The following is a 14,206-nucleotide window of genomic DNA, read 5'->3' as shown; positions in this document are numbered from 1 at the left end:
GCCCCCTCTCCCGCTCCCGGCCCTGCCCTGACTCCACCCCTGCCCTGCCTCCTCCCGCCCCTGCCCCGCCCCCATTCCAACCCCTTCCCCAAAGTCCCCGCCCCAACTCCACCCCCTCCTTGCCCCCATTGAACCCCTGCCCCAATTCCCCACCTTGGCCCCGCCTCTTCCCTGCCTCCTCCCCTGAGTGCGCCATGTTCCTGCTCCTCCCCCTCCCTCCCAGTGCTTCCCACGCAAAACAGCTGTTTCCCGGCGGCAAGCGCTGGGAGAGAGGAGAAGCGGGACGCAGCGTGCTCAGGGGCAGAGGCGGAGCGGAGGCAGAGGTGAGCTGGGGCGTGGGGGCACGGCGGGGAGCTGCCAGTGGGTGCAGAGCATCCAACAATTTTTCCCCGTGGGTGCTCCAGCCCTGGAGCACCCACGGAGTCGGCGCCTATGGCCTGATCTAGTGCTCTGGGAAGTCGGTCGAAAGAATCCCATTGACTTCAGTGGATCAAGCCCCATCAGAGAACATGTTGAGTAGGTGTTGTGAAGTCATCTGAACTGAAGTTATACAACAAAAAAAGTCTCTTTTTATATGCTGAAGTGAAATACAATGGCACCAGCATGGAGTGCTGCAACTCTGGAGTGAGATTTGCAGGATTCCAATAGAATTAGACAGTTGCTTTTCTGAGTGCTTTGAAGAGTCTGTAATGATTATTCTCATAATCAGCATGATGAGCCTGGCTCTTTTTATGGTTGATAGGGATGAAGGTGCCATGTAGGGACAGTAGAATAGTTTTGAATGTTTTTCACATGGCTTGAGGTCATATTTGGTTCTTTTATTAAATAGCCTCCCACAGAACTATTCTTCTACAAGTAGATCCAGAACCTCGCAAGACTATGGAAGGAATGTACGTAACACACCAATGCAGTCTCTGCAAAATGCACTACAATTTTAACAGGATAAAACAGCTTTGTCTTAAGGGTTCATGTAGTCCAGATGAATTAATTTTTATCAAAATGATTTTTATTTTGTGAATTAAAGCATAGCTTGTTCATTCTGCTCAATGTTGGCCACAAGATACTTTGAGTCACTAGCTGCAGGAACAGCATCTCTATTGCAATACAGAGTGTTGTCAAAGCTGACATCTGTTGGTAGCTGGTTGTGTCTTTTTTTTTTGTAGAAAAAATAGGCTGTAAGGCCAGCTCCTACTAGAATGAGAAGGACCAGAATAACAGCCATCCCACTTAAGCGGTGTGCAGGAACAGCTTCATCTGTCTTCAGTACTGTAAATGAATGTGAAGCAATTACTCAGGATCCTAAGGATTATGATGATATATATTAGGGTCTGACAATGAGTCTGATTTCCAATAGTTCTGAGTACTCATAACTCCAAGTCAATGTAAATTGTGGAGAATCAGCAGAAAATCAGGCCCAATGACCTTATTTTTGAAGGCAGAGTTTTATGGCTGTACATCATTACAGTTTACAGATAACTTCTATAGTGCTAGTCACAAAATATATCATACAGAGGGTCCAGTCAAAACACAATTAAATACCTTAATTCAAAATGAAATTGAGTTTGAGGGGAGAGTTCTGCTTTTTAGTCAGGTTGGAGATATAATAATCACAATAATACATTTCAAATAAACATCCACAGAGCTGGGTATCAAACAGTAATTTTGTCAGAAAATAAAATAAATATTTGAAAAAGAACTAGATAAATTCATGGAGGATAGGTCCATCAATGGCTATTAGCCAAGATAGGCAGGGATGGTATCCTAGCCTCTGTTTGCCAGAAGCTGGGAATGAGTGACAGGGAATGGATTACCTGTTCTGTTCATTTCCTCTGGGGCACCTGGCAGTGGCCACTGTCAGAAGATGGGATATTGGGCTAGGATACTGGACCTGGCCTGACCCAGTATGGCTGTTCTTATGTTCTTATATTTATAACCTGATTTGGGTCTCTCTTTAATTTGCTTATAAGAAAGCAGTCCTACCTTTATTGTCTGATGGCTTCTCAGATGGTTCAACTTCAGTAACTTTCAAATTAAAAAAAAAAAAAAGATATTCATAGTCTAAGTCTCCATTTTACACCAAATTATACAGTCACACAGAGTAAATAAATCCTGTATGAAGAATTACTATGTTGGGCACGCTGCATTTTAAAATAAAGTAAAATAATGGAGATGCAAAATATATGATAACCCCTTTAATTTAATCCAAATGAATCATCTACCCAAATCAAGCAAAACATTCCAGTTAAAAATTAGATCCAGGAAAAAAATATTTTTGTTTGTTTTGCATGAAAAAAATGTTACCAATTGATCTGGGATGATTTCACACCTTCAGAATGTCAAGCCTTCATGACATTTTGAGAAGCTAAAGGTTTTTCACACTGAAGTATGGGGAAAACTGAAAATCCATATTTGCATTTTTACGTCTAGGACACCAAGACCAAGGGGGCAACAGAAAAACAAACTAGGTCACAATTCTCCTCTTCCTTCCATTGGGTCCTAGGCACATCCACCCATCTACTTACCTCGCAGTTACATACATCTTAGTATCCTTCCACTGCTGCTTCTCAGCAGTATCTCCTTCCTCCCTCTCAGCAGTAGCTCTGTCATTCTGGGTCCTCTCACCCCCAGTTAACTTCTTCTCAAGTTCTTCCCCTCACATCCCATCTGCAACTCCTCCGTTTTGGCTCCTCCTCCTCCCTAAATCCTTCTGGTTATACCCTCTCCACCTCCCTCCCAACAGAGCCTGGTTTGGTTAGCGCCTGCTCTTCCAAGGCACTAAGGATAAGGGTGATTGGAGTGGAACTCAGGAGTCCCGGGCCCCTTCTCTATTAGCAATTGCCCTTAAATGGGAGTTTCACCCCTGATTTCGATGGGAGTAGGATCAGAATATCTACCACAAACATAGACCCATACAGAATATGCAATGCAAAGGATTTTGTAGCATAAATATTAGTCATTGTTAATAACCCACTGTAATGAACATATCACTTACTCTTTGGTATTTTACAAATAAATCTTTTGTCAGCAGAGCAGTAATAGCTTCTCCAGCCGCCATCTGAGGCATCCATATCAACACAATGTTCATGATAACCATCCGTAGGCTCTCTTTTTTTCCAGTTTACAAACTCTACTGCACTGTTGTCTGCCCATGTCCATTCTCCTAAAGTTAAAATGAAACATACAGACAGGTTAAGGACCACCCATTTCTAGAGATTAAAACAATATCATATGATTTCTACGGCACCTGTCATTGTTGTAATCTGAGCACTGAATTCATTAATTTATTAAATCAATACATTAACGTTCTATAGGACTCAGTTTTCTCTCTCCTTCCAGGCAGACACAACTGAGAATGCCTTATGTCTGTAAGTTTTCACCTGGACATTGTTAGCTGCATTGTCCTAGAGCAGGGGTCGGCAACCTTTCAGAAGTGGTGTGCCGAGTCTTCATTTATTCTCTGTAATTTAAGGTTTCGCATGCCAGCAATACATTTTAACGTTTTTAGAAGGTCTCTCTCTAAAGGCTTGCCTACACCCAGCCGCTAGTTCGGCGGCTGGGAATCGAAGTTCTGGGTTCGACTTATCGCGTCTTGTCTGGACGCGATAAGTCGAACCAGGAAGTGATCGCCGTCGACTGCGGTACTCCAGCTCAGCGAGAGGAGTACCGCGGAGTCGACGGGGGAGCCTGCCTGCCGCGTGTGGACCGCGTCTGAACCGCGGTAAGTTTGAACTAAGGTATGTCGACTTCAGCTACGTTATTCACGTAGCTGAAGTTGCGTACCTTAGTTCGACTTGGGGGGTTAGTGTAGACCAGGCCTAAGTCTATGTTTTATAACTAAACTATTGTTGTATGTAAAGTAAATAAGGTTTTTAAAATGTTTAAGAAGCTTCATTTAAAATTAAATTAAAATGCAGATCTTATCAGTTTAGTGTGATCTTTGTCCTTGCTTTTCCTTGATGAATTTTCCAATGTCTGGCACGTATTTGGCACTTTAAGCTGCACACAGGCTTCTGAGTGATCAGTTGTTAACCGGCTCCGAGAGGGACAGAGGACAGATTTCTTGTGTGAAAATACCTGTTCACACAGGTATGTGGATCCAAATGCTGAAAGCATTGCAAACGCAATTTGCTTCAAACAGTTAAATTTCACTGGCAGGGACGTCCAGCAGGTCAGAATAGAGGCCCCATGATCTCTCTCGGTAGCTTTAAATGCACTCCACAGATCTCCAAACTTTGATGCCCACAATTCTGAGCTTCTTAACTGAATGAGCTGCATTTTGAAATCTTCAACATCCATCCACTGAAATACAGACAAATCCAAGTTGCTTTCATTGAACTTTTCAGGTTTAATTAGAAAAGAAAGCATTGGGCCAGATTGCTGGAAAGCTTGAAATCTGTCAGAAAATTCTGATTCCAGTTCTTGCATGTACATTCCAATCTCATCGACACTAACAGTGCAACGTGTCGATAGCTCTTTTATGTGTTGGAAGTAGCAGAAAGTCGAAGTTTGAATATCCTGAGAAAAAACTGCTAGTTTTACAACAAATGCCTTCCAGGTTTCACAAAGATCCAGAACCATTTGCCCTGCACCCTGGAGACAGAGGTTGAGTTCGTTTAGGTGAGCGGGGATGTCAGTTAGAAACATGAGCTTACACAGCCATTTGTCATCATCCAGTTTGGGGTAGCTTTGTCCTTTTTCCGACAAAAAGGCCTTGATTGCATCAAAACAGTTTACAAAGCACACCAAAACCTTGCCACGACTTAGCCACCGAATGTTGCTTTGAAGTGGAATGTCATTATAAGCACTATCCATCTCTTCTAGCAGTGCTTGAAACTGTCTGAGAGTCAAAGCAGATAGAGCAACAAGGACATTCACAATTTGCACCACTGTATTCATCACATTATTAAGCTCTGAATTAGAAATTTTAGCACACGGGTTTTCTTGATGGATGATACAGTGAAATTTGACTGTTGGGTGGCCAACTTGATCTTCAAGTAACTTTACAAATCCCTTCTGTTTTCTGACCATGGCAGGCTCTGTTGTCACACAAAATATTTTTCTGATGTCAACTCCTCGTTCTTCAAAATGGTTTACGAAAGTTTCCGCTATATCTTCCATCTTTGTTGTGCCATGCAGGGGTTTTAGGCAACAAAGTTCCTCTTGGATTTCATCAGAAGCACAATATCTTGCAACAACTGCCAAACATGGAACGTCGTTTATATCCACATTCTCATCAACTGCAACGCTAAACACTGCTGTGTCTTTTAATGCAGTCGTCTGCTTTTCGTTACGTTTTCTGCCATTTCGCTGACGCGTCTCTCAACTGTTCTGGCAGAGACAGGCAGTTCTTTTATTCTAGATACGGATCTTTATTTGGCAAATCATTGAACAAAACCTCTGAACTGCTGAGAAAAACTTTTTATATATTCCCCATCTGTAAACGGCTTTCCGTTTTTTGCAATGAACTGTGCAATCTTGTAACTTCCTTCTGTGGCTTGATTTTTACTTACACTTAAGCATTTAAAAACACTGCTTTGCTTCTCATATCCTGCTACTGTCTTTTTGATCGATTCACTCTTGTCTGCTTCGTCAAGAAAAGTTTTCTTGTACTTCATTTCAAAATGTCGTTGAACACTTGATGTGCGAGAAACAACACTTTCACAACAGAAAGCACAAACAGCACGGTCCTTCTTTTGAATAAATCCAAATGTGTCTGTCCAAGAAGGCTGAAATGAATGGACATCTAACTTTGCTTTCTTAGGAGCTGACATTTTGTCAAATGTACCCTTCAACTTACAGTGGGGGAAAAAATCGCAACAGATGGCACGCACAATGTCAAACGCAGTGCGCTGTTCCACGTGACGTGATAGTGATGTAAGCAGCAAATCAGGACTTAAAAATATCCCAATACAGTGGTGCTGGAACAATTTTTAAGGTGGGGATGCTGAGCTGCGCCCCCTCTTGCCCCTGTCTGCACCCCTCACTGCCCGAGGCTGGGCCCAGCGGGCCACTGCTGGGGGCAGCTGCAGAGCCCCATGCTGAGGCCAGGAGCAGAACCCCGGGCCGGCGGCCGGGACCCCAGGATAGCAGCAGAGCCCACAGGACCGGTGGCCGGGAGCCAGGGCCGGCAGCGGGCTGAGTGGGGCCGGCAGACATGACCCTGGGTGGCAGGGGGCTGGCATCCGAGACCCCAGGATGGCAGCATAGCCCCGGGCATTGTGAGTGCCACTCAAAATCACCTCGCGTGCCATCTTTGGCACGAGTGCCATAGGTTGCTGACCCCTGTCCTAGAGGAGCACAGCTGCCTCAGTGAACTGTGAATGGAATGGCCAGGCCCACTGAGCCTTGAAGACTAAGACCAGGACTTTGAACTTGCACCAGAACTTGCACCGGGAGCCCGCATCGTGGGTTGAGCACCACAATGTATTCTCTGTTGTCATTCAGATGCAGGGATCTGAGCAGCCCCTGTGGTTTTGGCTCTGCATCAGAGCCAAGACTAGAAATCAGCTCCCTTGCAAGGTCTGGCTCAGTTAATTAATTCTGCCTGACTGTATCAGGATGACTTAAAAAATACACCTATTGTTCTCTGCTCTTCCCTTACTCAGGCCCAGCTAGCCGGAATAGCTGCTACTTCCTGTGTCTCGAGGAAGAAGGGAATCCCAGTGCCTAGACTTGGAGCTAGATGGAAAATGAAAATCAAATTGTTTTCATTCATGGAAATTTTCAAGTTTTCAGCAAATTAAAAACCAAAATAATTTCACTGAAAACTAATCTTTTTGCCAAAACTTGTGACTGAAAACTGAACAGTTCGATTCAGAAATGCTGTTGCAGTGCCTCATAGGAGCTGTAGTTCCAGTGCCTAGGACTAGGAAAGTCTAGTACCAGCAACTGTGCTGAAAACATCCAGTGGGCCCAAAAGGCGTAAATCGGTAAGGTGGCATGTTCCTGTCTATTTTCTGCACCATCCAGGATCAACCAGCCAGCAAGGAGCAGAATGCTCACCTCACACTGCAGTGGTATTAATAGTATACCAAAGGCTGCTGTTATATATGTTCTCCAAGGCTTCTGGAGGTATTGCATCTAGCTCAAACGAAATACCAGCAAGAATAGTTGCTGCTACGGAAACCCTTCTCATATCCCCTCCCCATGACAGGCTGTGGCTTCACAGGTGAAAAACAGCATTACAATCCTAACCAATAAATACAGAAATATATTTCTTTAAAAGACTTTAGCAGACTTTTCAGAACTTCCTCTTGCTGAATAAATACTTAACACTGAGGTTTCTTCAAAAACTGAGGTGCTGTTAAGTTTGGTTAAATGTCAAGGGAATGAAAGAGAAGTGTGAAATGAAATAAATTGGATGAAATACCGTAGGCGTGTAATTTTTTCTATTTACAAGAGAGAGACAGGGATATAAAATGTGCAGTCACCTTTCTGAATAATTTCTCCTTTTTATGTACTATAATTGAAAAATATTAAGCATTTGACATCAGATTTCCATCTTCTGTTTGAGTACTTATTTGTAAATAACTATTGAAAGTTAAATAATTACCATCCACATTCTTGTACATTCCAATCCAAAACTGTCTTGCGTCACTTGCAAATGCATCCAAGTGGTGCAAGAGAAAATTCATTTCAGCTCTATTTTCTATGGAAACCAAAGAGGCTCCTGCAAAACATAAATTAATAAATAAGCATAATTTAAGCATGTTTCACCATAGAAAACGATCTGCCCCTTGAAACAATCATGACGACATTTTCTTAACCCTCCTGATACATTTAAAATAGCCATAGACTGTAATTAATTTTTGCCACTGAAGTCAATCAGAGCTCCAGAAACAGATCAGTAACAGCCCTTGCATTTTGCTCTTTAGAGGAAAACATCCTGCTGCTATGCTGTTTATTTCTAGGCAATACATATCTTATATTAGTTTTGTATTTGCATGCTCCATTTTTTCAATCAACCCCAATCCTTCCCTGCTGTTTAACGTGCCAGAGACAATGCAATGAGAAAAATGCAGCTTTTTTTTTTTTAAATATATTCCCTCTTGCAACGGGGATTAAAAAGAAAAAGAAAGAAAGAAAGAAGAGAGAAGCTGATTTGGGAAATAAGAAATATCATCATATCCCAGTTAAGGGGATGATCTTATTACCACCATAATCCCAGTTTCCTCAATACTGACATCCTGTCGTATTAATGTAGATGGAATAAGTGGGGCCTAAGAATCAAAGGTATTAACATGATCCTGTCACTGTCCAACATTAAACAGAGTTAAACAAGGTTTAGTATACAGAGTCCTCAGACACCTTAGTACCTTGGCAAACACATCATTAAAATATTTTTAACCTTTTATTAAAGATACAGAAAACAAGGAGGAGAAAGGTTAAAGCATGTGAAATGTAAAGTATTAAGTAAGTCTTCCATTTTAACAGTATCCCATGTTCCCCTTCCCTTTGGGTGGAGAGAGTTTTTAAAAAGAACTGCCCTACCCCATCATCTGACGGTCTCTTAGATGGTATTAAAAATGGAAATAACTCCGGGGGGGGGGGGAGAAAAAGTTAGTTGAAATGGACAGGGCTGTTGTAGCTGTTGTTAAAGTCTAATTCTGTTTCCTAGAAGACAAAACAAAACAGTGAAGAAAAGAACAGCTAAAACAGAAAATACTGTTTATGTATCTGTTGACTCTCACTTGCAACTTTACTTCTGGAAAAACACAGGCATAGCACATGGTCTTATCAGCCACTCTGAGACCTGGCAAACTTGTATCACTATTGAGCTGCCCAGAGCATTGCATTTAGCTGCTCTTATAGCAATGTTGCAAAATATGCAGTCTTTGCTGGCTAAGCCAGATCCTTATTAAGCAGAAGGAAAATGGAGAGAGATAGAAAAAGAAATAAGGTGGGAAAGGACAAGAACACATGGGGTGGAGACACAGTCTCACATCCAGGGTCATGGCTGAGATTTCACTAAAGCTGGTAGCAGTGACCCAGTGTCATCTGGGTGTCTCTGTCTGATCTGGTCTGATGAAGGTCTCTCTCAGGATGTCAAAAGTACAATGGAGGCCCAATAGCTCCAAGGATCCCAGGATATGGTGGGGGTGGCAGTCATGATGGTAAAGTTTGCTCCTTCCCCTTCTCTCATCTTTCAGTCAGCCAGCATCTTGGTAGCCAGCTTTTCTTTTTGAGGGCCACAAAAGGGAGCATTGGGTGGAATAGCCCATCCCCTTATTATTTTATCCACCAATTAGGTCTAATAACCAACATGCCAGTTTTGATTAATTGATTTTCAGTCCCAAATATCTCTTATTTACCAGGCACCATCTCAACACAGTCCTATAATTGTATCAGTAAGCCTTTTTGTTTGGACTAATTTAGTCCGTCTCCCTTTTGTACCTTTTCCTATTAGCATTTATTATCATAGGTTGTTGTGACATTTTATAAACTTTTACTCACTTCTTACAGTTGAGCTCACAATTAGGGTAAATTTGTAGGCCCAGTTATTACAAGAGACCAGCATTAGGTTCTTTTCCTTTTATGGTGGATTTGCCACACTAGGGTACCAACATCTAAGAAGTATTAAACTGAGACCACCAACTCCTTTCACATAGGCCACATAAAATTCTGGGTTGTGGCTAACAACCAAGTCTCCTCTTCTTGAAGTGCTCAGTTCATTAGGGCTTTAACAGAACAAAGTATCAAGAACCTCTCTCATTTTGGCACAGACTAGGAACTCCTTTTACAGTCATTAAATTGAAACAAGTAAAAGGAAACCAAGAGGGTCCAAAATACATCTGCTTTTTTCCAGGTACCTGGACAAGAGTCCTTGCAGACCTGCATCTTGAACTCCCAGCTTCCTTCCTTTGGAAAGTCAGCTGATTAAATTCCTATTGCTAGGTTAATTGGCAGGATACCAAATGCCACCTTACAAGTAAACAAAGCCTCTTAATCCTTGTTGATCCTGGTTCCTCCCTATATAGGTACAGGGTAGTGGGTTTTATTTCTAGGGACCAGGACACTGTCAGCCCAGATGTGTTCCCTCCTCAAACCCCGAATGGCCAGTGCACCATGTCTCACCACCAAACAGTAATCACATAGCAACTAATTTCATTCACTCTCAACCTATGCCAGGTTCAGACCAGTGGCCTGGTGATCAAGTGAGAGTAGCCTTAGGCTGACTCACCACTATGGGTATTTGGTAAGAATCCAAACATGGAGCAAATTAGGGAGGTAATTGGTTAAGGACTGAATGATTAATCAATTAACTAGGTGGCTCTGCTCATCAACTGAGGAAAGCTAAAAGGCAGACAGTAAGAGGATTAACAGGATGGGGGGGGGGGCTTGAGAGATAAATATTGTTTTGTTTTACCCTCACCTTTACTGTAAAGTTTCCCAGTTTTTCATTCTGAAAGGGGAGAAAGGGCTTCCTTTAATTCCACTTTCCCCACCAACCTCTTTCCTACCTGCCCACTTCCCTACAGTGCCCCAGCTTTTCACTTTGAAGATAAGATCAAACTGCTGGGCGGCAGATAGTAGGGCTGGTGCCCAAAATAAGTGGTGAGCCTGCAGGAAACTGTTAGGTCCTAATTAAAGACGACACTCACCTAATCGAACACATTCCATGGAAGACTGGGGCCAGCTTTCCGTCTCTGAGGACTCAATGTAGTAACAGTGACCATGGAAGGGAATCCAAGATCTGCGTATGTCAGATGTAGGACATTTTCCAGGGAGTTGTGGAGGTTCAGTAGGGACTGCAACTGAGAAGAAACCATGCTGTATGAAATCAATAAGGGCTTCTCAGATATGTTACTGAAAACACATATATACTGTACCATAAGCAGCCACTACTAATTTGACCATGATACCATGAAAAAGAACCTCAGATATTCACGGTTCATGATCTGGGCCAGATTCTCTACTCTGCTGTGGAGGTTTTACATTGGGGTAACTGCACTGACTTCAGCTGAGGCCAGGTCTACACAACACAGTTAGGTCAACATAAGGCAGCTCATGTTGGTCTAACAATGTCTGTGTCTACACTACAGCCTTGTCCCGCTGATGTAAATGACCTACTACACCAGCATAATAACTCCAACTCCACAAGAGGTGTAGGGCTTATGTCGGTGTAGTTAGGGTGACACAGCATCTGTGTAGACGCTGTGTCCCTTACATCGGCTGTTGGAGCCATGAAATTGACAAGAAAGCCAGGCAGCTAGAAACCAGCTGCCCCCCACTCCTCTGGAGAGCTGGGCGGCTGGACTCCGCTCCTGGCTGGGAGCCAGGATGAGAATGGAACCCTCTCCCAGCTGGGAGCTGCAGGCAGCTAGACCCTGCTTCCGGGGGGAACCGAGAAGCCAGGGCAGCTGATATTAGACTTTCCAATAAATCTCCATTGATACTTCCTGTTGGATTGACAGATTTGTAGCTGAGTAAAAAAGGCCTAATTCTGAAATTCTTGAGCATCCAAAACTCTCATTCAAGTCAGGGTATTTGGATATGCAAGGGATGCAACAGTGGGTCCATAGCTTACAGACTGAAAATAAAGTGGCATAATGCGCCAATTAGTTTGTGGAATAAACTTTGAAAAATCTTTAGAATTCACTAGTTAGCGTCTGTCAAGCACCAAGAAACTGTATCAATGATTATTTCCTTCAAAGAAACCAATATTAGAGCAGAGTACACGTCATTATTTATATATACAATAGAACCTCAGAGTTACGAATGCCTCAGGAATGGAGGATGTTCGTAACTCTGAAATGTTCGTAACTCTGAAAAAAACGTTATGGTTGTTCTTTCAAAAGTTTACAACTGCACTTAATACAGCTTTGAAACTTTACTACACAGAAGGAAAATGTTGCCTTTAACCATCTTAATTTAAATGAAACAAGCACAGAAACAGTTTCCTTAGCTTGTCAAATCTTTTTTTTAACTGTAATTTTTAAAACTAAAACTTTTTTTAGTAGTTTACATTTAACGCAGTACTGTGCTGTATTTGCTTTTTTGTTGTTGTTTGTTTGTTTTGGTCTCTGCTGCTACCTGATTGCATACTTCCAGTTCCAAGGTGTGCGGTTGACTGGTCAATTCATAACTCTGGTGTTCGTAACTCTGAGGTTCTACTGTAGTCACAATCAAGACTTGAATGCATTTAAACTTGAAGCTCACTAATTAAAATTGCTAAATTCAGTTGCTTACCATCAGACCTTTTACAGACAGAGAGGTAATTTTCGTCACAAGACCCTGTCTTCCAGGTCCCATCAACATCTAAATAAACACAGGCCAAGTTCTGTTTTGGCTCCTCACTGGCCCACTTAGAGTACTTGATTCTCCAGTTATCAGTCCACTTGTAAAAGCCACTAGTCTAAAAACAAAAGACAATTAAGATAATATTGCATCCAAAAACTGTCTTAAAAAAAAAAAAGAACATTACGGTCACAAACTCACTCACTCAAATGTCAGAAATAAGTTTGTCTATAAAACCTTAATTCAGCCTCCTTGTGTGTATGCATTATGATATCATCTTTAATTACATGATCACACACTATTTTTTTCCACAGGATGCCTGCTTCTTTCAGAGCACAGAATGGACAGTGCTCACTGAATGGGCAATTATTCAATTATCCTCATTGTTCAATATATGTCCCCAGGCCATATTTATGGCACACTACTCAAATCCTGCTTTGAAAACAGAATTATCCATTTCCTAATGGGCTTTTTTATGGTGCTCATTACTATAGTATCTGAGCGCTTCACAAACATTAATGAGGTGAAGTGATATTATTATTCCCATTTGACAGATCAGGAACTGGTGCACAGAGACATTAATGTCAAAAGTGTTCACTAATTTTGAGTGGCCCGTGACAGATGCATATGACCTGATTTTTCAGGTAACTTAGCATTATAAAGCACTTTATATGTTCAGATCACAGATCTCATTTACTTCAGTTGCAGTTGTGAGTGGTCAGGACTTCTGCAAAATAGGCCCCAAATATCCCAAGTTGGGCATCCAGAAAACAGGCACACACAATAAGGCCATATCTACATTGGGATACTAAGGAAAGTTAAGGCAAATCAACCAAAGGTGTGATGTTAAAATGCATAAATTAAAGTATATTAAACTCCCACGTGGATGCTCAAAGGAGGATTAAGTTACAGCGAGCTAAGGTCACTTTACTCCTAAGTGAGTACACGGGGGTTTAATGCACTTTAACTTGTACACATTGATTTCACACCTTTAGTTGATTTGCCTTAACTTCCAAGTATATCCGTATAGATATGGCCTTACTGACCACCTGTGAAAATGTTAATTTAGTGACTCACCCAGCATTACACAGGAACTCTGGAGCAGAGACAGAATCCATTTCTCCAAAGGAGTATTCTATTACCTAAACCATGAGACCATCCTTGCAACCATACACCTTCCAACGTGTGCAACATATGTCTCCATGGTCCTACAGACAGCAGCCTCATTTAGTGCAAAGCCCCAAGTCATTCAATGAGCACTTTCCATGCTGTGCACTGAATGAAGCAGGGATACTATGGGAAAAAATAGTATGTGATCATATGATTAAAGACTATAGCATAACACATAGGTGGAAGGAGTCCAAATTAAGGTTGCACAAGCAATATTCTTAACATTCATCATTTTTAAATGTATTTTCCTAGTTTTTTGTTTGTTTAAAGCAAACAAAAAACACAAATTCCACCATGTGGAACCATATTGATTCCCATTGGTCTTATAGGTAGGGCTAGAACTTTTGGCTCCACAGCACAGACCTCCGCTACTTGAGCTAACAGAGTAACTGACAGCAGTAGTAGATTGTTATCTTCTATGTAGGCCAGCCATTGCAGGGAGAAGAGGCACAAATGTGTCAACCAATTTTGCCACCATTTGCTGACAGGAGTGGAATGTTGAGGCTCAAGTTCCTTGGGTAGTGGTCATAGACTTTCTGCCTCTGACCTCCCCAAGCCTGACCCCTTCTGCCCTGGGCCTCCCCAGCCTGCCCTTGACTCAGCCCGTCGGCCCCCCTCCCCCGGCCTCTTGTTCCAGTTCTCCACCTTCCTGAACTCCTCATCCCCAGCACCCTTATCTCAATCGCCCACCCCCCTCAGCCTCCCTTGGCTCCTTGTCCTATCCCCAGGGCCGGCTCCAGGCACCAGCTTCTCAAGCAGGTGCTTGGGGCGGCCGTTCCGGACAGGGGCAGCAGTTCCA

General features: G+C 42.5%; 1 protein-coding gene across 1 annotated transcript in view; it reads right to left on the bottom strand.

Annotated features, from left to right (window-relative positions):
- Nucleotides 1-374: 374 nt before the first annotated feature.
- The window catches only part of LOC112102201 (macrophage mannose receptor 1-like), a 55,308-nt gene continuing 41,476 nt past the window's right edge, over nucleotides 375-14,206 (bottom strand). The window contains exons 25-30 of the mRNA XM_026649476.1: nucleotides 12,190-12,355; nucleotides 10,602-10,754; nucleotides 7,553-7,669; nucleotides 2,993-3,160; nucleotides 1,981-2,022; nucleotides 375-1,266 (exon numbers count right to left, since the gene is read on the bottom strand). Of these exons, the coding sequence (XP_026505261.1) occupies nucleotides 1,019-1,266; nucleotides 1,981-2,022; nucleotides 2,993-3,160; nucleotides 7,553-7,669; nucleotides 10,602-10,754; nucleotides 12,190-12,355 (894 nt within the window). The 3' untranslated portion in view covers nucleotides 375-1,018. The remainder of the gene's footprint in view (nucleotides 1,267-1,980; nucleotides 2,023-2,992; nucleotides 3,161-7,552; nucleotides 7,670-10,601; nucleotides 10,755-12,189; nucleotides 12,356-14,206) is intronic.

This window comes from Terrapene carolina, unplaced genomic scaffold, assembly GCF_002925995.2.
Source record: "Terrapene carolina triunguis isolate 2854851 unplaced genomic scaffold, T_m_triunguis-2.0 Scaffold84, whole genome shotgun sequence".
NCBI lineage: Eukaryota > Metazoa > Chordata > Testudines > Emydidae > Terrapene > Terrapene triunguis.
Note: the sequence above shows the minus strand (reverse complement) of the source record. Positions and strands in the feature narration are given on the sequence as shown.